Source organism: Nanorana parkeri, unplaced genomic scaffold (assembly GCF_000935625.1).
Source record: "Nanorana parkeri isolate BGI_ZX_2015 unplaced genomic scaffold, ASM93562v1 scaffold39, whole genome shotgun sequence".
Taxonomy (NCBI): domain Eukaryota; kingdom Metazoa; phylum Chordata; class Amphibia; order Anura; family Dicroglossidae; genus Nanorana; species Nanorana parkeri.
In genome coordinates, this window is record NW_017306307.1 from 2,411,266 (window position 1) to 2,433,707 (window position 22,442).

At 41.2% G+C, this 22,442-nt stretch overlaps 1 protein-coding gene across 3 annotated transcripts in view; it reads right to left on the reverse strand.

Annotated features, from left to right (window-relative positions):
- Positions 1 to 22,442, reverse strand: part of NUDCD1 (NudC domain containing 1) — a 120,080-nt gene that overhangs the window by 69,199 nt on the left and 28,439 nt on the right. For all 3 annotated transcript variants that reach the window (XM_018570765.1, XM_018570773.1, XM_018570760.1), the window contains exons 3-5: positions 16,335 to 16,514; positions 13,224 to 13,404; positions 2,312 to 2,491 (exon numbers count right to left, since the gene is read on the reverse strand). In XM_018570765.1, coding sequence (XP_018426267.1) covers positions 2,312 to 2,491; positions 13,224 to 13,404; positions 16,335 to 16,514 — 541 coding nt within the window. The remainder of the gene's footprint in view (positions 1 to 2,311; positions 2,492 to 13,223; positions 13,405 to 16,334; positions 16,515 to 22,442) is intronic.

The window sequence follows — 22,442 nt, forward strand, 5'->3', positions numbered from 1 at the left end:
AAAAAAAAAAAAAAAGAGTATCAAAACGTAAATCCATGTTATAGATCATGCTTCATGCTGCACCCATATTCAGGGGATAACATGAAGCGTGGTGGCATACACCATACCCGAAACCCAAACTATACACCTCCACCCCTTTACCTGAATTACGGGGTGATTGTGGGGTGGATCTTCATGCAGAATTGTGTTACCTTTTGAATTTAGCATTAGTCATCCAGGTGCAGCATTGTTTACAAACAATAACTACAAGAACAGACTGCCGCCACAACAGAGGGACAATGCTGAGCGCATTGGTGCTGCCTCTTCGTGCTCCATAGTTCTAGCCACACTTCTTCCAACAAGTCTATACGTCGGTAGGGACCTGAGACTGGGGGAATACTTTGCCAGAGTCTGTGAATGCAGGCTTTATTGCAAAAAAAAAAAAAAAAAAAAAAAAATATTGAAAGGGATATTAAAAAGTCAAAAGGTTTTTAAGCGATCTCAAATTTTGATTAAATCACTTACAATAAATGCTGCTCCTAGTTTTTGTTTAAAAGTTTTTCGTTCCTGCAGAATCAGGTGGTCCACAGTGAACCGGTCTTGATATCCTGTCTTAGAGTGACTCCTTTCTCTTGCAGGGTCCTATGAAGCCACCCTTGTGTGTGCCAGTAAGCGGTGTGTGCCTTCACAAACAAACACACAGGCAAGGCAAGTCAATTAATATTTGTTTGATCTGAATTTTATATAAAAAAAGACGTTTGATGGTTTAATTCTACTTGACTACAATGACTTTTGAAATTATAGAAACATGTTAAAGCTTTTATGAGCTTTTAGTGAACTAGTTTACATCAACTTTAAAGTGCATGCACATCCTAACATTGAACTCTTTATTTGTTCACATTTGGTCCAATTAATATACAGTTGTAAACATTTTGTTATATTTGTTTGAGGAGAATAATAAAACCTGTTCATCATGTCAGAGTTATGCAATGTCCTCTGCACACTTCCTTTGCTGCCTCAAATGGTTAGAATTAGGAGGTGCACTGAAATTAAAATTTCAAAACCGAAACCAAACCAAAATTAAAAAAAATGTCAGGCCAAAACCGAAAATGTTTTTTTATTTGAACTTTTTCACATTTTTAAAACGATTTTATTTTTATTTTATAAACTTTTACATTTATTTTTTATTAAATATTTTTATTTTTTACTTTACTTTCAGAGGCTTTGGGGAAATATTAGGGATCTAAACAGCCCCCTGATATTTCCCTTTTAAAATAGAAAAAGAGATTGAGGACACACAGTCCTCAATCTCTTTTTCTGCAGGCCCCGTTATCAATGAACAAGAATCCTCTATGAGTGTTGCTCTTCATCCATAACTTGAGAACAGAGTATGTTTACTATAACTACAGTCATGAATGAACAGGAGGTGGTTTAGATCACTCCTATTCATTCATAATTGGGGGCACAGTAATACTCTGTCCTTAATTATTTACAAACACTCAGCGATCACTGATTGCTGAGTATTTGTACCCGCTCTCCATCCTGACACGCTGTCAAAAGGAGGCTGAGCGAGCGGTGCAGGAAGGAGAGCTCAGCCTCCTGCGACAGCGCTTGCTGTCTTCGCCCCCCACACCACTCTCTTTTGATCTGTGAAAGGAGGCTGAGCAGTGCGGGGAGAAGAGATGCTGGCCGCTCACAGCTCTCTCCTCCCGCAGCGCTCAGCCGCCCATGGCAGTTTCTCTCCTCCCCGCTAAAACACAGAGCAGCACCCAGCGGGGAGGAGAGAAAGAACGGATACACAGCTGTATCGGCCAGAAAATTGCACTTTTGGCATTATGCCAAAAGTGCCATTTTCGGCCAATATATTTCGGCGGCCGATATATCGGTGCATCCCTAGTTATAATTATTATATTAGAATGATTAGCTTTAGCGTTACTAGTAGTTTAGCAAAAGACACTGGATGCATTTTTGGAAGATCAACAGGTATTCTTTTGTAAAGAGGGACTTTAGGGGATGAAACATGGAGAAATGTGCATGTATTGCAGATATGTACTGCATAGATCTATTTTGTTCCTTGACATACGCTTTTGACTTTAGTGTACTATCCTGATGCTGGTAATACAGGTACTCTTTAAGGAATATGCAAAGCACAAGAGGTTGTCCTTAGGAAGGAAGTTATTTTTGTTCTAAAGCCGGGAGGGCAGGAACTGTCAGAAGATCAGAAATACATGTATTAGTATGTACAGGAAGGAGTCCATTTCAAACGCATCAGCTCATATTGGAGCAAAATTGCTCCCAACTGTGCAGCAGAAAATATCAGTTTAAATATTACCTTTCTTTTCATCCTGTTCCATGCTCTCCTCTTCAGCTTGATTTTGTTCATTTGGAATGAATCTGAAGGGCTTGTAAGAGATAATCATCAAGCCGTTCCCATCCGGTTCAATAGCTGCGTAATGCGGGACAGATTTGCCATGAAGCTTTCTACGTTTTAAGACTTCGAATTTACATTCGTCTGTGAACACACAAAAAAAAAGAATTAATTCTATACAGTTGAATAAATTCCACTGAAAGCAAACCGAAGAAGCAATTATATCTAAACATCATGCTTTAGGTAAATTGCTCAATTACCACACTGGTGTCAGAATAAAAAACTCGTTTTGGTCTTAGGACTGAAGATAAACCGACGTCTGACCAATAATTTTACCAGCTGTGAAAACAGGTCAATGCATTTCTGGGAAATAGAAAGTTAGGAAAGCTTCAAAACACCCTAATATTAGGCAGTAAATACCAGGAACCTGTGACATGAGAGCTCATCTTCATCTGCTGCAGCTAGCTACTTCAGTAACAATGTATGTTCTATGGAAATCTACACAAAATGGAACCCAGATTAAGAGAAAAGCACTATAGGCAAGATTGTGTATAAAATAGAAATGTCATTATTTATTTCAGGTATTTATATAGCGCAGATAATGTACGCAGTGCTTTACATTCCACATTGACATCAGTCCCTGCCCTCAAGGAGCTTACAATCTAAGGTTCCTATCTCACATGCATACAAATGAGGTAGGGATGTTCAGATACCAAGCACCATACTTGGTAAGAGTACAAGTACAGGTACTTTTCCAGCTCCAAGACTATACTAGAGAAAAACTCAAGAGTTAGGAGGCAGCTGTCATTTGTAAGGAGCACACGGAGCTCCTGTGATTTGTACATCTCTGTTTTAATGTATGATTTGTTTTATATATACCTAAATTAGGGATGCACCAATGCAATTTTTTCCAGACCAAGTACAGGTACTTGTTCAAGTACTCACAGATAAAATTGCTAATACCTTTTTGTTTATTGTCATGTGACAGTTTTTCTAAAACAATAGAGACTAATGATTTCCGGACAGTGGTGGAGCGCCATGGCCCTGTCACAGCTGCAACCCTGGTAGTTCTCATGAAAATGTCAAGTATCGGCACTGGTATCTGAACATCCCTAATATGAGGGCCAATTTATACAGGAGCCAATTAACCTTCCAGCATGTCTTTGGAGTGTGGGAGGAAACCAGAGTACCCGGGGGAAGCCCACGCATGCACAGTGAGAACATGCAAACTCCTTGCAGATAGTGATCTGGCCAGGATTCAAACCTGGGACACCTAATGCTGCAGAAGCACTAACTACTACGCTACCACCTATACATTTGTACTAGTCCTAGTCGCCTCTAATAAATGCCATTGCTAAACTCCCACTTCCAGCAATACTGCCTGAAGTCTCCTGGCTTGAGTATATCCTGCTGTGCTGTGAAGCATCAAATCCCGGGAGATAGGTTGCTCATTTAACTTAATGAAAATAAAGCCTCTGGTCTTCCAACAGTCCCCTTCAGTGGTGGCAAAAAGCAGCCTGTGCATAGTAAGGTTGTGCAGCTGGAAATATTTTTGAATAGGCTGCAGAGACCACTAATATTTATTAGTGAATGTGCAACTTGACATGTACCTGTGGGGATCTTATGTTGTTAAACTGTGCCCAGGACTTTATGGCAGTATACACCAGGGGGGTGATTTACTAACCTAAAACACACGCACGCACCAGGTGCGTGTGATTTTCACACAGCAAAACGTATTTATCAACCAAAAAGTCTCTAAAAGCATATTTCCACTAATGCCATATATGGAAAAATCATGCACATTATGCATATATACTACTGCTTTACAGTTTAGACAAAAATGGTTAGCTCATGCATTTACATTCCTGCATTCATCAATGCAAGCAACACAACGTAGAGCTAATTTACACAACATCACCTTGTAATTCATGCAGGGCTTTGCACAACACACCTGTTGGGTGTGTACACACTACAAAAGGTGTTTAGATTCCACCCATAGATCATGCTGGGAGGGAACACACTACAGAGGTGTATACATGTTCGTGGTGTGTTTATAAGGTTAGTAAATCAACCCCCAGATGTCACTATTCAAATTCTGTTAATTTACCATTTAGGAGCCGAAAACATGAGGGCTATTTTATTCAAACTCTGACTAAAATGTAGATTGTTGAACTATGGCTCCCCCATATAGTATGATATTGACACAGAAATAGGACTTTCCACAATCGGCATGGCCATGGGACAGTGTAATACTTTTAGGGCAGGAGAAGCCAAGAAAGGATGGCCAAGTAAGGAGAAGCCAAGTAAGGATCAGCAGGGATAAGTTTAACGTTAGGAATAGTTTAGAGTTTATGCTTACTGGTTTCAGTATGGGTTATACGGAGCCAAGTGTTAGGTTGAATTTTAGGGTCAAGTTTCATTTTGAATATTAGGTTGAAGTGTATATTATTGTTCTGTGAAGTGCCATGCCCATGTGCACCCTACTTTAAAAAAGCTAGTAATTAATTGATTGGAGCCGCTTTTGTTTTGTTTACTGGATCCGACACAGAGGCACAATGGAGGTTTTCAACTGCTATTGTGTTGTGCTGGGTTTCTAGCGTTTCTCTGCACTTTTAAGGAGGAATGGGCCACCTCCAGATGTACCTGCCCTTAATTTATTAATTGCGATATAGTTTAAACAGATCTCCTATCTTGGAGCATAGAGTTAGGGACCAAACTTCACAGAGGAGCCTTGATGATGCAGTGTGGCTTCCACATATATTTGCAAGTCTACTCCATTCAAGCCCTTTGAATTTTTCAAATAAACATTTGAAGGTGTTTTGTTATATTGGTTTGACAAGAAAACACAGTTGATCCTACCAGGAATCTGGTCTCTGTCCCTTCCAGACAAGGCTGTGCTGTGTATAAAAAAAATCTCAACAGGATGGACAGAAACACATATCCTTTGTCTGGTAAAATAGCTCACATGTACGAGGAAGAGTCCAAAATTATCTGCACTCTGGCTGTAGAATTTATTTTAAACAACTTTTCGAAAAGACAAATACATAAATTTTTCCACATAATCTACTTGTTTTTCAACACTGACCATTTATCAACAAGTTTTCATATTCCCTCATTAAAAAATGTTTTAGGCTGAGCTGTGAGCCACAAATGCACCAGTCTTCACTTCTTCATCACAGGTGAATCTTCGTCCTCATAGGGCTGCTTTCAGGGGAGCAAAGCCACATAATACACGGTCACTTGTCTATTCGACAGAATCATTTCACGTGTATGCTCAAAGTTGTCCCCAGCCGTGGATGTGGATGGGCGTTTGGCTCCAACTTGATGGCTAACACATGTGCGACCTTCCTTGAACTTCCATTCATACACACTTTTTCACGCCAAAAAACTTTCTCCATACTGCAAACAAAGTCTTCGATAAATAATGGGACCAGGCACACCCTCAGACCACAAAAAAACGAATCATTGCACGCTGCTCTTCTTTCGTGCAAATCACAAGTGGGGCAGCCATTTTTTCTTGCACCGCAGTTACAAATGAACTGACGCGACACGTTCACACCTGCACAATAAAAGTGAGTTTTGACTCAACCTCGTATGCATTTCATCTGTGTATTTAGAGATATGCCTAGAGTTCAGCTTTAAATATGGATATTCAGAACACATTTATAGTTCTCATTTATGGATTAAAGGGGTGGGCAGTTATATCAATAAGAACAAATTGCTTTTTGCAATCCAAATTTCCAATCATCAAGATAGTGACAGTTTCCTCTTGCTTTCTCGCAGTAAGGTTGTCATCAGCATTCCCTCAGTCTTTCATTTCCTTCGTCAAGTTTTCAAGAGCCCTTCAGTCAAATACATTTTCAGGAAAGAAATACATTACGTGGCATTTCTCCACAGGCAACAAGTGACCATATTAAGTGAAAACTAAAAGATATAGAATGCTGGCTTGCTTTGGAGGGAATTATGAGGAAACATGCTGTATAAAACGAAGGAACATTATGTTACAGAGGCAGGTAGCAAGCTAAGTGATTAACTCGATAAATACAGACACATACTGCTAAAATCTGTTTTTTGACCTACAATGCGTCAAAAGCAGCACACTGTAATAATTTAAAGAAAGTTGAATATAAAAAAACATGTCAGCTGCCATAGCTGGATTTGTAAAAGTTTGAGCTTCGAGGGACAAATAGAATTGTTGTACTCACCATAAAATCCTTTTCTTGGAGTCCATTAAAGAAGATATGAACACTGCCGCCTACAAAGGATTGTCACTGGCAAAACAAAAAAAATATGTAGGCCATCCCAGTATAACCCCTCCTATTACCAGCATGCCATAGGTTTGTAGCAAAGCAGTGCAATCATAAACACAGAGGGGTAGAACCTGCGCACGTCAATAGACTCCCAAGAAAAAGAGTTTACAGTAAGTACAACAATTCTAACTTCCTTCTTGTCCACTAAGGGACTCTGGAAGTTTTAAATCTTCAGGAAGTTCAAAAGCAGGTCACTCCAATTAAAAAAAAAACAACAGAACATGGGACTGCCTACAGCAGGCAAGAGCAGCCCGAGGGATCTTATGTCTGAAGCTAGCATCAAAGGAGGCTGAAAAGTCCACCTGGTAGAACTTGTGAACAAAAGACCAGGTGGCAGCCTTACAAACCTGAGAAACAGGCACACGATGCCAAAACAGAGGAGGGGGCAAGGAGTAAAACTACAATTTGTAGCCCTCAGGTTCTAACTCCTGCAGCCATGCATCTGAGATGCAAGCTGTTAAAGCATCTGCAAAGGTTAACACATTTCCCCCCACTCTGGAAAGCTTCCTTGAAGAGATGAGTCTTAAGGGATCGCCTAAAGGCAGTCAGTGTAGGAGATAGACGGACAGGTTGGGGTAAAGAGTTCCATAGGATGGGAGAGACTCTAGTGAAGTCCTGGAGGCGAGCATGGGAGGAGTTGATGAGGGAGCTGAAAAGCAGGAGGTCTTTTGAAGAGCGGAGGGGACGGTTAGGGTGATGCTTTGAGACAAGGTTTGAGATATAGCCGGGGGCAGAGTGTTGAGGATGGCTTTGCAAGTGGTTGGTAATATTTAGAATTGTATCCATTGGGGTATTGGAAGCCAGTGCAGGGATATCCAGGAAATCTGGATCAAACAGTGCTTGTTTCCGTTAGTCAATATTTGTCCATATGTTGCAATAAAAACTTTATTTTTGTACACAGTATCCAAGAGACCTTTTCATTTTTTGTATTTTATTGATTTAACTGCATGTCCCATTAAATGCTAAGGCACCCCACTAAGCACAGGAGGTTTTAACTTATTTTGTTACCAGTGCGTGTGCATAGCTACCCATCCCTCCACCTCTCTGCATCAATCACCATACTACCCACACAACTACCCCCGCATCCATCTTCCTAATATATATTTATAGCACATTAAAAGCCCTCTTTGTAAGAAAAGCTTTTATATCTTCTGAGTTTTTATTATTTATTAAAATATGCTAATGTAGCTAAAGAAAGATATAAAAAAAATATTTTTTGTCATGCTAGAACAGAGATGCAGAAATATGAAAAATAATATTACTCCAGGTACGAGCACAGAATTAGTTCAGCGAGATAATGTGTGGGAGTGAGAAGAGGGATGACGCATGGATGACTCACTGAAAACTTACAGAAACAGTATCCACTTCATTAAGATGAACAAATTGTTCATAGAGATGCACAAAGGTGAGCGAAGCAGGCAGAAAAGAAAGCGATAAGTTAATGCTTGTGTGCAAAAAACTCTACTGGAAAGAGCAATGGTGGCACATTGAAATCGGACCACTTTAATGTCCTGGAGTAATACAAAAACCATTAGGACTGAACCTATCAGTTGGTGAGCAATAGGTGAAGTGGAAAAAAAAATGTTTAAAAAAAAAGGTGTTACCGTTCAAAATGCAAAATACAATTATTTATTCAATAAAACCCTGCAAAACAGAAAAAGTACACGATAAAAGTGGAATATTTTTGCCTTGGACTGAAAATTTTCTTTCTTGATCCTAACAGATTGGTGTTTTAAAATGGTCCCAAACTTATGTTTATATTAGTTACCTGGACAAACAGACTTGTTTCTATAAAAGACAGGCTTTAAATTACTTATGATTATTATTATTCTTACTTATTTTCAGAATAAAGGTTACAAACAGTCCTTAAAAAAGGGGACACTGTAATTGCCCTGAAACGCGTTAGCTTTACGCCTCTATGAACAAAAGCATATTGCAGATCAAGATTGATCCGCCTGCCTTATGTCATTATGCTTTATGCCTTATGCTCCAACTTGTAGTTGAGTGCTCGCTATACTGATTTCTAAATTTTTATGATTGTCTGTATCCCTGTTGGGGAGCTTTTCCCTCCGTTCCTATGTCTATGACAACATAATATCAGTACAGAAAGTGCAACCCAACAGTAAACAAAAAAAAAAAACAACAACTGGAGAAATTATTTTTACTTAAAAGAGAACTATGAGGTGAGTGATTTCCACTCATCCTCGTAGTTAGAGCCGACCTGTGACAAAGAAGCTGTCACAGGTCGGCTCTATTGGTTGGGAAGTGAGCAGAAACATGCCACCGATCCGCTCACTTCCCGATCATCTCAGTCTGTCAGTCACCACTCCCAACAGGGATTCCCCCCTCCCCTCTCTAATCCTCCAGCGCTGAGTGGAGGAACAAAAGGGCGAGGGGGTGGGCACAGCTGGCTCTACCTCTAGATAGGCAAAGCCTGCTGTCACTCACGCAGCTGGGTGGATCTCAACAGTATTGTCGGGATCTGTCCCGGCTGTGGCGGTCTCAGTATATTGGGGGCAATGTAAATTTCAGGATTTTCTAATTACGTCTACATGTCTTCACTAATTGGTGTTTATATATGTGCCCAGAGCAAAGGCTGCAATAATAAAATTGCTCCATGGCAGTTTATGCTTCTGATACCACTGACAGGGCCATGAGGAAGGTGTCACTGTAGAAAGTCCATCAGAATGTGCAACACCATCGTTTGCCTTTGTAATGGATACAGACCTTGGCCATGGATAGGGAGATCGTCACCGGAGCGCTCACAAAATCAATCATTGTTTCAACAATTAGCCAAATCAGAATTAATTTGCCATTTTGAAAGCGGTCTTGGGTTTGGCTAGGGAATCAGTTACAATAAAGACCATCAGCCCATCCAAAACCTTTACCTCTCCAAGTTTTCTAAGCAAGCACAAACGTCTTTGATCAGCATCTATATATATCCTTTTCTTCTGTTTTTGCTTTTATACACAATTCTGCCTGAGGAGGGGACTCATTAACCTGAAAGCTTTCACTGATATTTCTAGTTTGGCATTAGTAATGTAAAGTTCACAATGAAAGCAAAATATGTTTATTATTGTATAAAAGAGTGAATGCAACAGATACATAGGAGCATGTTTTGCTTTTCTGTATTTTCTGGTGTACTCTGGGTTCTGGCTTGCCCTTTCAATTAAAAAGCTGGACTTTGGTCCAACTGAAAAGCCTTGGAAGGAGAAACAACCCCACATATGAACAGAGAAATTGCAAAAAAAATGGATAAAATTCAAACAGACACGGTTAATTTGCACCCTTTCCCCAGTAAGGTCTAGCCATTGATCCATAATCCCTCGTCATCTTCCCTGAGTAATCCTCCTCCTGGAGGGGGGCTACTTTTGTTACCCATGGTCACTGTGTGTGTTGCAAAGTAGACACCGCTCAAAATTCTAGGGCTGCAACCAACTAATCAATAATGAGAATAGTTGTCAAACTATTCTCATTATCGATTAGTTGGTGTGGACAAAATCAGCCAATGTGATTTGTCTGGATTTGTTTTCTCATTTTGTCTCTCATAGTTGAGGTCTACCTATGATGATTTATATTATAAAAAAATATTTTTATTGTGTTATTTTAATTTACATTTTGGTTATTTTATTATATTGGCTTGGAGTTTTTAAATTTAGAATATTTTGAATCCATGAAACTAAAATGCCTAATATTCTACATTCAATTATTAAAAAATAAATAAATAATAGTTAGTTGCAGCTCTACCAAACTCGCTCCTGTGATGGACTACAATCTAACATTTAGTTTATTAACCACTTGCTGTCCAGGGCAAATTTCTAACTATTTGCATACACATTATAAAATATAAATCTTTGGCTAGAAAATAGCTTCAAACCCCCAAACAATGATAGATTTTCTGAAGGCAGAGGCTCTGTAGAATAAATGATAGCTGCAATTTTTTATGTTGCAAGGTATTTACGCAAATGTTTCTCAACGCAGTATTTTTAGGATAAAATACACTAAATTAAAATGTACTGCACAGAAACAGAATATAATACCCAATTTTTGGGTAAAATATAAAAGACGGGGTCACGTTGGGTAAATAGATACCAAACATGTCAAGCCATAAAATTGCGTTCACATGTGAAGCTGCAAAAAACTTCAGTACCCTAAATTTCCCATAGGGAACATTTTAAACACTTTTATTGCTCATCAGTTCAGTGTTACCATGATTAATGGCTCTAAAATTATTGTTCTCACTCCAATGTTCACGGCAATATGTAACATGTGTAGCACAATTGTCGTTTTCGCACGCAGGCGCACCGACGCGTGTGTATGTGCGTGCACGTGGGGGGCAGGGACTCTAAAAACATTTTTCATTTTTCTTATACGTTACTTAAATTTGTTTTGTTTTTTTTAACCACTTGAAGACCAGGTGTTTAGACCCCCTTCCTGGCCAGGCTATTTTTCAGTATTCAGCGCTGCGGTACTTTGACTGACATTTATTCTGTCATGCAACGCTGTACTGAAATTAATTTTATATCGTTTTTTGGGGACAGATAGAGCTTTCTTTTGGCTGTATTTGGCGGTACTTATTCAACACTGGGGGTTTTATTTTTTGCTATACTAAAGGAAAAATGATTGAAAAAAAAAGTTTTTTTAACATTATGTTAGGAAACAATGATTATGACCCATATTTTTGGTAAAATATAAAAAAGAGGGGGGGGGTCACGTCGGGTAAATAGACACCAAACATGTCAAGCTTTAGAATTGCGCGCACCCGCGAAATCGCCAAAAACTACCACAGCCAAAATTGACCATAGGTGACGCTTTAAAAGCTTTTACCGCTCATCAGTTTAGTGTCATCAGTGATTGATGGCCCTAAAATTATTGCTCTCATTCCGACAATTGCGACGATATGTAACATGTGCGGCGTAATGGGAGCAATTGCATGTATGCGCACCCAAGGAGCGCATGTTTGGATGCGTGTTATTATGGGTGGGACTTGAACATTTTTTTTTATTATTATTCTTTTTAATGTGTAAATTTCATAATTTTTTGGGGGGGAAACTTAAATTTTTTTTTCCTATTTTTTTCCCACTTAACTTAATTGCTATCACATACGGGGCTAAGAAACCCCTCTATGCGATAGCAAAAGATGTGACAGGTCTTCTTTATGGAGACATCGGGGTTCTCCAAGACCCCTAATATCACCTAGTACCCCTCAAAGAAGCTGATGAAGCAGAGATCTGCTTCATCAGCTTCTCTCCAGCATCTGAAGCTGGAGAGTGAGACAAGAGTACAGAAGAGTACAGAAGTGATGTAACTCTGACAGCGGAGAAGGGACGTGAGGGCGATCGTGTACTGATCTTCATCTGATCCCCTGTCCGAGAGGCACTATGCTGGTCCCGGGCTCGCACCGGGCACAGCGGAGCCCGGGACCAGCGTGACCGCAGGAGTGGGGGACCCACATACCGGGACCTCATATAAGCGATCCGTTGACTCTATAGCCGGCGGATCGCTTGTATGTTAACAGGCATCACTGCCCGTTTTGAAATTTTAGGACCTTCCCACTCCCATGCGAGAAGGGGCGTGGCTGCGCGGACATCTAAAGACGCCCGCTCAGATCTACAGAGCTCCCGGCCGGCCGTTTTTTTACACTTACCTTATTGCTATCACATAGGGGGCTAATAAGCCCTTCATGTATTAGCAGATAGGGTGTTACAGGTCCTCTTTATGGAAACATCAGGGTTCTTTCAGACCCCTAATGTCACCTAGGGACCCCAAAGAAGCTGAGGAAGCAGGGATCTGCTTCCCAAGCTTCTTCTCCTGGCTCTAAGAGCCGGGGAATGTAAATAGTGACACCGGACGTAATGTAATACACATCACTTCTGGGTCCAGTGAACGGAGGAGAGATCAGCTGCTGGAAGCGGCTGAATCTCTCTCCGATCGTTGTGGGGAGACCCGCTGAGCCGGTCATGGGGACAGCGCTGCTCGGTACAAACGATCCAAAAGTAGTCACCCTCCACAAGGAAGGACAGTGTCAGCACCAATTCAGAGATGATTTGAGGATCTACAGCTGAGAGATACACAAATAAGATACATTTTGTTAACAGTTAAGGTCCTTGAATGTATTTAACTCCTGAGTTTAGTGTTATTTTAAATATCGGTTTATAACAGTTATTAAGGCTGCAGTATATCTTCAAAGAAATATGTTGTTGTAAACATTGCTTAGATCTTGGCGATTTGGTCACTTTGCATTCTGCAGTTGAAGCTGTAGAAGGACGATGTTCCGAGATACTTTATAGTGAAGTAAATCCCACCCAAGGCTCCCCATAACCTATCCTTCGCACACCTACACTGTGTGTAGGGTAAAAATAATAACCAAAAGTGGCACACAGGACTGAAGTGGAACCTAAAACAGGGTACCGTTAAAGACTTCCTAACCTTCTAAAACATTTATCACTGGAAAAAACAAAATGGAGTAGCCCATATGCCTCAGCCTTTTGCCTCAGCACAGTACTTGCTTACCTTCCTAAGATTAAACATTAGTCTACTGGGAAATTAGAGCAGGAAGCATTTACCTTGACTAGGCAGTGCTATGGATATCCACTCCAGAGAGACATGGAACCCACTCCCTTCAACATTCAGATCATCTTTTTCAATAGTCAGCAGAAGAACATCAATTATCTGTACTTCCTCCCGGACAAAGAGGATGCTGTGAAGTACAATGAATGGATCCCCGAGTTCTTGATTAAACCTGAGCTACAATATAAAACCAAGTTAGGAAGAAAGGTAAAGTCTGAAATTGATAGTTAAATGTCGTCAGTCACTTTCCCATTATCCTTTCAAAGAGTTTTCAAGGACAATTCAAGACTGAAAATTCAGCTTTTAGTAAGGTTAGCGTTTTTTTTTATTTAACTAAAGTAGATGTAAACCCAAAGTGAATGACATTAGGTTTGCTAAAGCACTGTGTATCATAATCAACTGTCATGTTTTTGAAGCAGGATACTTGCTTTAACTTTGTTCATCTCACATGGGTGCACAGGGAGCGTACGTGTAAAATTTGGGCATATGTTTCTGCACAGGAAGACAGAGGTGCTGTTTGGAAGATGTACATTGGTACTTTTTTAAACTTGCACATGCGCACAAATGTATCCCCCGATGCAGACGGTCTGCATTCGGGGTATACACTGAGTGGCCAGATTATTATGACCACTCCATCAGTACTTCGTTGGGCCGCGAGATTCATTCGTTGGGCCGCCTCGTGACTCCATGAGATGTTGAAAGGTGATGCGAGGAATCTGACACTGCACTGTTGCCCTTCTGTTGTCTTGTACCAGTCTTGCCACTCTCCGTTCTGCCCTAACATTGACTAGTCGCTGACGGCCACAATTTGCACGTTCAGACCCAGATTTTCGGCTGACAGTCCAGTCTTTAAAACACTTTAACAACAGCTGCTCTTGAACATTTAACAAATTCTGCTGTTTTACTGATACTCGCTCCATGGCTCAGAGCGCCAACAATCATCCCACGTTCAAAGGCTGTTAAATCGCGTTGTTTACCCGTATCTTCAGAAAACAATCACTTCTACTGTCGTGGTTAACAACCTGCTTCCCTATTTATAATGGTCTGGCCCTCTAGCAACTTCAGCGTGAAATTATAGCCAATTTGCCTACAAACGTCAGGTGGTCATAATAAACTGCCCACTCAGTGTACATTCATACATATGTGCAAGTTTACATTTTCTATGGGTGCTACTGCCACTGATGTCTATGAGCATCTGTATCCAGCACTTGTGGTTTCCCAGGATGGAAATATGCCCGAATTTTATGTGCATGGCCCCCATGCATCCGTGTACTTGCACATGCGTACAAATGTATGCCCCCATTCGGGGTATACATGCATACATATGTGAAGGTTTACATTTTCTATGGGTTCTACTGCCACTGATGTCTATGGGCCTCTGTATCCAGCACCTGTGCTTTTCCCAGGAGGGAAAATATGTCTGAATTTTTTGTGTATGGCCCCGTGTGTATGAAGCCGTATTGCACCTCAGTGCTGCTGATCTCTGAGGCTTCCCATCTATATGCACGCACTCCAGCAACAGCTGCATGGCATATCTCAGGGCGGGTTCTTGGCTGGTGTAAAGTGTGTTGAAATGGCCACTCGTAGTCTCCATTGGAAGCTTGTGTGACAGGGAGATAATGACAAAAAATGATAGACAGGGACAAAGCATTGTCTACCTAACAGGAAGTAGCTAAACAAGGGCCTTCAGGGCAGGATCACCAGGTATTTTTATGAAAGCTGCAGATTTAAAAACATTAAAGATGACTTTTGAAGTGAGATAAACATGTTATAAAGCTTATGAGACTTTCGTGTCTGGGTTTACATATACTTTATTATTTATTCAAAAAGAAAAAGGTTATTTAACAAAAACTAAAATAAACAGTAAGCAAGGAAATAAGAAAACATTTAAATTACTTGAATTCAGTACAAAGCTACACAGATTAAACATTCTTTTCAATATATGATCAGAACAAAAGGTTCAGAGTGCACGATAAGATACCAAAAAACAAACACGAGGAACTAACCATCTCTGTAGCTGTGTAGGTCTCTTGGTATGCTCACACAACCTTTTGCTTCCAATATGAGATTAGTCCACAACATTACACAATGTGGTGGGTACAAACAAGGATGAACAAACATGGTAGAAACAGCAACGCAGGATAAACCATGAACCGGCTGTTCCATTCATGCCCCCCCAATAATTACAGCAGCGGCCAAGCACACCAAATGGTAGCTTTTATCTTTCTATCCTGACCTCATGACTGGTTCCTTTAAATACCTGGAAGAACATCCCAGCAAAGGACACAATACAGGTGCCATTACAACACAAAGTACCACGTATTACCAAAAGCTGGATTTTTTGCATGGAATTGTTGTTTAAAGCCCAACTCCATTTCCACCAACCTCCTTCTGCCCTTGTATGCACAACATAAATCCAGCTTTCATCGACCAGTCACACGTCAAACTTCCTCCTCTGCTCTTGTTTTAGCAGTCCTCAATGAAGCAGAGGACTGCATTTACTTTATGACTTCAGTGCTGTACCCTGTGGCAGCAACTATGAGTCGAAGGCTGGCATAATAACGCATCCCCGGGAGTTACCCTGACAGTATGCTGGGTGTCATTCATTTCAGTAGCATCGCGGGGGGATGGAGCAGAGTGTCTGCAGCACCAGAGAGAAGGTGAGTATTACAACAAAAGCTGCATTTTTAAATTTTTTTAAAGTTAACCTGTCAGGGGTAAATACAATTACAATTGAAGCCCCACGGTGAAGAAAGAAACATTGTACTTCCGTGTCCGACAGCCTAGTCACTCTATAGCAGACCTTCTGATAGCCATACTAATTCATACTTCCGGATCTGTGGAATAGCATTTCCCCCGCTGGACACTGTGGTCGCTCCCACTGACCCAAACATCACTACTGTGTATGTCCTACAGTGACCAGAGGTCAGCAGGAGGAACCACAGATGCCTGTAGAAGCCTTCATATCAGATTGAAAAGATACACACAATACACAGTAAATGATGACCTTTATCTTCTGTCACACCAATATGGAATACACACCAAGGCCAATTTGTCCTTCATAATCTCATGCAGACAAATGGGGTAAATAAAAGCAGAATACTTACTTCCCATTTCCCGGAATGGTCAGCGTTTGCAATGTGAACTAGATATAGGGTGCCTGTCCCGTCAGATAGGGTCACCCAATCGGTCGATGTAAAGTGTATGGAGGAGCATAGACGCTTGTCACAGGCACTCAGGTCACTTGGAAATCTGAAAACTTCTATAGGTTTTCCTAAAGCTGTGTCCTGAAAGTGAAATACATTGTTAGGGGAACCCTCCAGGAAAGTTAACAAATTTAGCAGAGATTACATACAAAGAGACACAACTTTCTCAGCACAGCATGGCTCAACCCCTCTTCACTGTGTTCAATGCACTGGTTCCACTTAAACTGCTATATATTATATCTGTACAAAATAAGTCAAGGCAATAAGTCGTCCAACCAGCTTTCTCAATTCAGTATTGAGAAAACTGGTTGGATGACCAGTGAAACGTCTTCAAGAAAAATACAGCAGATCCAGTTGCCTTGACTTATTTTTTACAGATATACCATGACCTGATGAATGAGAACCTTCACAGACATGCTATATATTATATTTACATTTTTTTACAGAGCAAAGTGTAAAGCCTTAGCATTTTACTGCTTTACATTGTACAAGGTAAACCAAAACCAGAAGTTCACATACAGACCATTTTTCTTTTATTCCGTGTCTTTGTGCATGCATATTTTTAAAATGTAAGAAATATTTTTAATTTTTTTTTTTTAAATACCCCACTTTCCCACACTTCTATTGTCGTTCAAAGATTCAGTTTGGATTTGATAAGTTATACAAATGCACCACACATTAATAAGTCGCTTATACTGGGTGCAGCATTACCCCGTATGTGTGTTATTTGTTAGCAATGCAACTTATATGGCCCATAATGGAGCACATTTTGGCATCAAATGGTATTCTGGCTCCATACTCACACTTACTCCAGCAATCTGGATGCATGCACTACTTTTTCCCCACCTCCCCGTAATGCACAGTATTGCAGTACCAAAACATAGTGCCGCAACACACTGCAGCTGGGAGGTGCGCTGGGGTGCTATTTAAAGGAGTAGCAACACACCAAGAGCACTGTACTGCACACTAGTAACACAGTGTGATAGTGTGGGCTAAATGCACAGTATTACGGGTATTAGGCTGGGTTCACACCTAGGACGTAAGGAATATGCGCGTTTGCCGCGTGTTTTTACTGCGATTTGCGGGCTATCCGAGGGCTATCCGGCTGTATCCTAATGGATACGCGCGGCAAATACGCCCCAAAGAAGCTCCTGTACTTCTTTGGGCGTAGGGCGTTTTGCAGCGTGTTTTGCAGCGCGTTCCTACGCGCTATAAAACACCCAGGTGGGAACCATGCCCATTGGCAATCATTGGTTTTCACATGTTGAGCGTTTTACAGCGCGTAGGAGCATGCTGTAAAACGCCCAGGTGTGAACAAGGCCTAAAGCAATGCTTCGCAGTGAATTGGCCCTCTTAGGTGGACTTCACGGACCATCTGAAAAACAATCCACTGTTGATTGCTTTTCAAAGGTGGGTGAGCAGCGGTTTGCAGACTTTCATAAGGCAATACAGACGCCTCCTGAAAAAATGGAGGGTGGTTACTTTTGTTCCCCGTGGTCCCTGTATGTGTTATGAAGTAGCCACCGCTCCAAGCTCACTCCCGTGATGGACAACAATCTCATGTTTAGTTTACTAATTTGTACTGAGATTGTAGTCCATCATGGGAGTGAGCTTGGAGCGCTGGCTACTTTACAACACACACAGGGACCATGGGGAACAAAAGTATCCCCCCTCCAGAAGGAAGGACAGTGTCAGCACCAATTCAGAGATGATTTGAGCATCTACAGCCGAGTGATACACAAATATGATACATTTTTGCTAATTGTTAGGGTACTTGAATTTATTTTAAGATTTAATTTAGTGTCAATTTAGTTGTTATATTTGCTTTCAAGAGTCCTCCCTTAAACCCAGGCAACAAAAATGCAATATACTGGAGTTTATGTGTCCCTTGGTGAGGTTGCTGCATTTGTTTACCTTTTCTAGGCTTTTTCCTTCATTTTTACCATGTGATCCTTCTAGTAACACACTTCCTGTCTTTGAGTGACAATGTTCATCATCGCACTGTATCTATGGAAGAGCAGCATTGTTAACCTAGGACAGGAAATTTCTTAGGACTACAGAACTCCTCTCCTTCATGACATGGGTGAGGTGTTCTGTAGTTTACAGATGAGAACTGGGAAACCAAAACATCATTGTTTGAGATTTCAGTTCAAGTTACAACAACGCTGGATTTTTGGCAGAATTGACAGGTATGTTTCTGTCCTGGCAGAAAATGTACTTAGCCTGAAAAAAAACGAAACCAATGCCACCGCCACATTTAAAAAGGAGAACTGTGAGGCAAGTGCTTTTCACACATCCTCATAGTTCTAGCTGACCTGTGACAATGAAACTGTCACAGGTCGGCTCAGTAGATCGGGAAGTGAGCGAACACATACCGGCGTTCGCTCACTTCTCGATCCTGTCACGGCAGAGAGCCGTGACAGGGGAGGGGCTGGATTCCCCCTCCCCGCTCCGATCCTCCAGCGCTGACTGGCAGAACGGACGGGGCGGGTACAGCTGGCTCTGCATCTGCATAGGCAGAGCTAGCTGTCACTCACGCAGCTGGACGGATCCAGACATAATTGTCGGGATCCGTTTCAGCTGCCTAGTCTCAGTATACCGTGAGCTGTAACTCCCGGTATACTTAGCTTAGGGTGACGGGAGGACGCTAGTTTGTGTCCTCCCGTTACCCTTAGGAGAACTATGGGGAAGCCCTAACCACATAGTTCTCCTTTAAAGGAACAGCAAGCTGCAAGATATTACTTTTTTTTTTGTTCTTGGACTTGCATGCACTTTGATACGGAGTTTAGTTGAACCATCGTAGGCTACACATGAACATAAACCTGCCTTAAGACAGAAGGAATCAATAAGTCGCTGCGCAGGGATCATCAACTGATCATTACATAACGTATAGTTAGGAGTTCTATACAAGTTTATTTTCCAGGGACATGCACAAACAGCCACTGTCACCAGAGGCTCCCTCTAACCTCTCCTGTCACTCTGTCATCCTTGAAATCGGACCAGAACGTTTTAGGACATTTCAAGCCGAATGTTAAGGTTTTATTTTCTTACCAAAAATAAGAAACTTCAAACTTTTTCCTTTGTCTTCAGTAGAATATGATAGTTATAGATTCCTCTGAAACTGTGCGCCATAAGAACCCCAATATTACATTCCTCTGAAACTGTGCGCCATAAGAACCCCAATATTACATTCCTCTGAAACTGTGCATCATAAGAACCCCAATATTACATTCCTCTGAAACTGTGTGCCATAAGAACCCCAATATTACATTTTATCTGCTCTATGAATGGATATTATTAGAATGTATTATTCCACAACAAGAATCATTATTGTAAAAAACAAACAAACATAAAAAAGGATCTTTTTTCTCATTTCACATTCCTGTAACTTAAAGTGGGCCCTTACCCCTTTACCCCCATTCAGCTCTGCACGCCGATATGAAATCATCTTACATTCATCAGCTAAACAAACATATTTTGTTGTTAATTACAATTTGTTTTTTCCACTTCCTGGTCCTCTTGGGCATTAGGGATGTAATCGTGCCCAAGCGATGCATCCTGGGAAGGTTACGTCAGCAGAGCATTGCAGGGAAGTGCGGTCAGGTGAGACACCCCCCACCGCGCCACAAGAAGGAGGAGTCTCCCTATCCCTCACTTGCCCATCACTGAAGAGGCATCTAGATGGATAATATATAATAATTGTTTTTTTCTTCCTTTCTCCCCTTTATAAGGGCTGGCTGGTGTTGAACGATAATGTAAATTGTATATTTATTAGCTGTGCTAAAACTGGTAATGTATTTCTTCTTGTTTTTCTTTTTGTGTAATTGTATTTAAAAATGCAAGAAAGTGAATAAAAAGTTGATTAAAAAAAAAAAAAAAAAAAAAATGGCAAGCTGTCAGTGTTTTGTTTTTCTTTTCCTTTTTGATTTGACAGCTCGGACCAATGGTGCTTTGCCATTGGTCCAAACCATCCACAGAGCTCAAGCCTCTGATTCTACGTCAGAGGCTGTTGTAGCTCTGGCTTCACTGTGTTAGGTTGCACGCAGCAGCAGGGAAGCCCACCGCTGTGTAACTCAACATAGCTGTTAAAAGCCGGATGAAGCGCCACCTGTAATTAACAGGTCGGCAGTACGTCCATGACAAGTCACACAGCAGGGAGGGCATAGCAGGGAGGGCATTACAGGGTCTGGGCATTGCAGCCGCACAGACTACTATGAGGCTGTCTTCCACCTTTTCTCCTCATCTTTGGATCCAGGACATAGTCTGATAGAAGTCTATGGGGCAGTAATGTGTTGGCATGGCCAGGACAAAAAGACTTGCGGCACTGGATGTAAACAACCATTGTAGGCCGCGGACTATAATGGCCCTTTATAACAACTCCTAACTTCCACTGTATTTGTCATTTTGACCATTTATATAGTAAGATCAATCCACCTTTCCCCATAGTTGGGATTCTTCCATGCCCCTTATTCCTTCAGTTGCCCTCCTGTACAGTGTCCTCATTGTGACACAGGGAAGAAAAACTTACTACTGCAATGTGTCTGCCTGCATAGAATAATTATATCTCGCTCTTCATAAACTAGTGAGCTGCAATCTCATGCCTCCTGGCTAACAACAGAACGCAGCTGTTTCTACCAAGAACAAGGGAATACAAACTCTCAAAAGTAATAATACTATAAAATAATTTGGAACTTCTCAGAACAGAATATAAATCAGAGCTGAAGTCCGGGGAAAAAAACAAAAACGAAACGAAAAACTGAAATACATATAACGAGGCTAATGGTAGAATACCTCTGTCCGTCTAGTCTTGAGATTTACACAGTCCTGCCAGTGAGCAGAGCCAGGATGATGACCTGATTATTATCTACTGTGGTTAAGCTACACAGCCTGGTCACTTATATGCCCTGTTAGTGGACAGTAAAACAGCAGCGGACTGATTATGTTATCTCTATGCACATTCCTCCTGTCAGCATGTTCCTTGTCAGCTCATGTGCATGTAGCGCACCTCATTGGCCTCAATTAGAGCTCCTCCTTCTTGTAGCCTGGGCGCTTCTGTGCAGGAGACTGCAAGAGGCTGACACCATGTTAAAGACACTTTTGTGTCTTTATAGTAAGAACTCTATCGGTTCCCCCCACCCTCCTCTTATCTATTCTACCCAAGGGCAAACCTCAGAAGCAGCAAGGACCTACTAGACACTGCCAGCGTTTCAGCTGCTCCGGTCAGTATTCACATTAGATTTTCTCCCAATGTCAGGGCGGTAGTATGAAGGTGTGACTACAAACTCTATAGAGATGAATGGGGAGCCCAACTCATCTCTCCCATTTACTTCTATAGAATACCAACGTGTAGGGCTGCAGCTAACGATTATTTTCATAATCGATTAGTTAGCCGATTATTAAGTTCGATTAATCGACTAATCGGATTTTAAAAAAAGGGCTCCAGTGGTGGACTACTAGTTTCTATTGAGATTGTAGTCCATCACGGGAGCAAGCTTGGCGCGGTGGAAGTATGGTGTGGAGTGGTGTGCAATATAGTACATTATACAGCGGCGCAGTGCAGAATACCAGCAGCTATAGAGGAATGTAGCAATAGTACATTATACTATAATGTACTATTGCTGTGATTTGTAGTCCTCTGTTGCTGGGGTTATTCTGCATTGCACTGTATATAATGTATTATTGCTGGGATTTGTAGTCCTCTATAGCTGATGACATTCTGCAGTGCGCTGTATAATGATTATACGGCAAAATGCAGAATACCAGCAGCTATATAGGAATACAACAAATGCCAGCAATAGTACAACATTATACTATAATGTACTAATGCTGGGATTTGTAGTCCTCCATAGCTGGTGGTATTCTCCATTGCACCGTATAATGATTATACTGCACAATGCAGATTACCACTGACCAGTTATAGAGGAACTACAAATCCCAGCAATAATACATTATACAGCGCAATGGAGAATACCAGCAGCTATAGAGGAACAACAAATCCCAGCAATAATA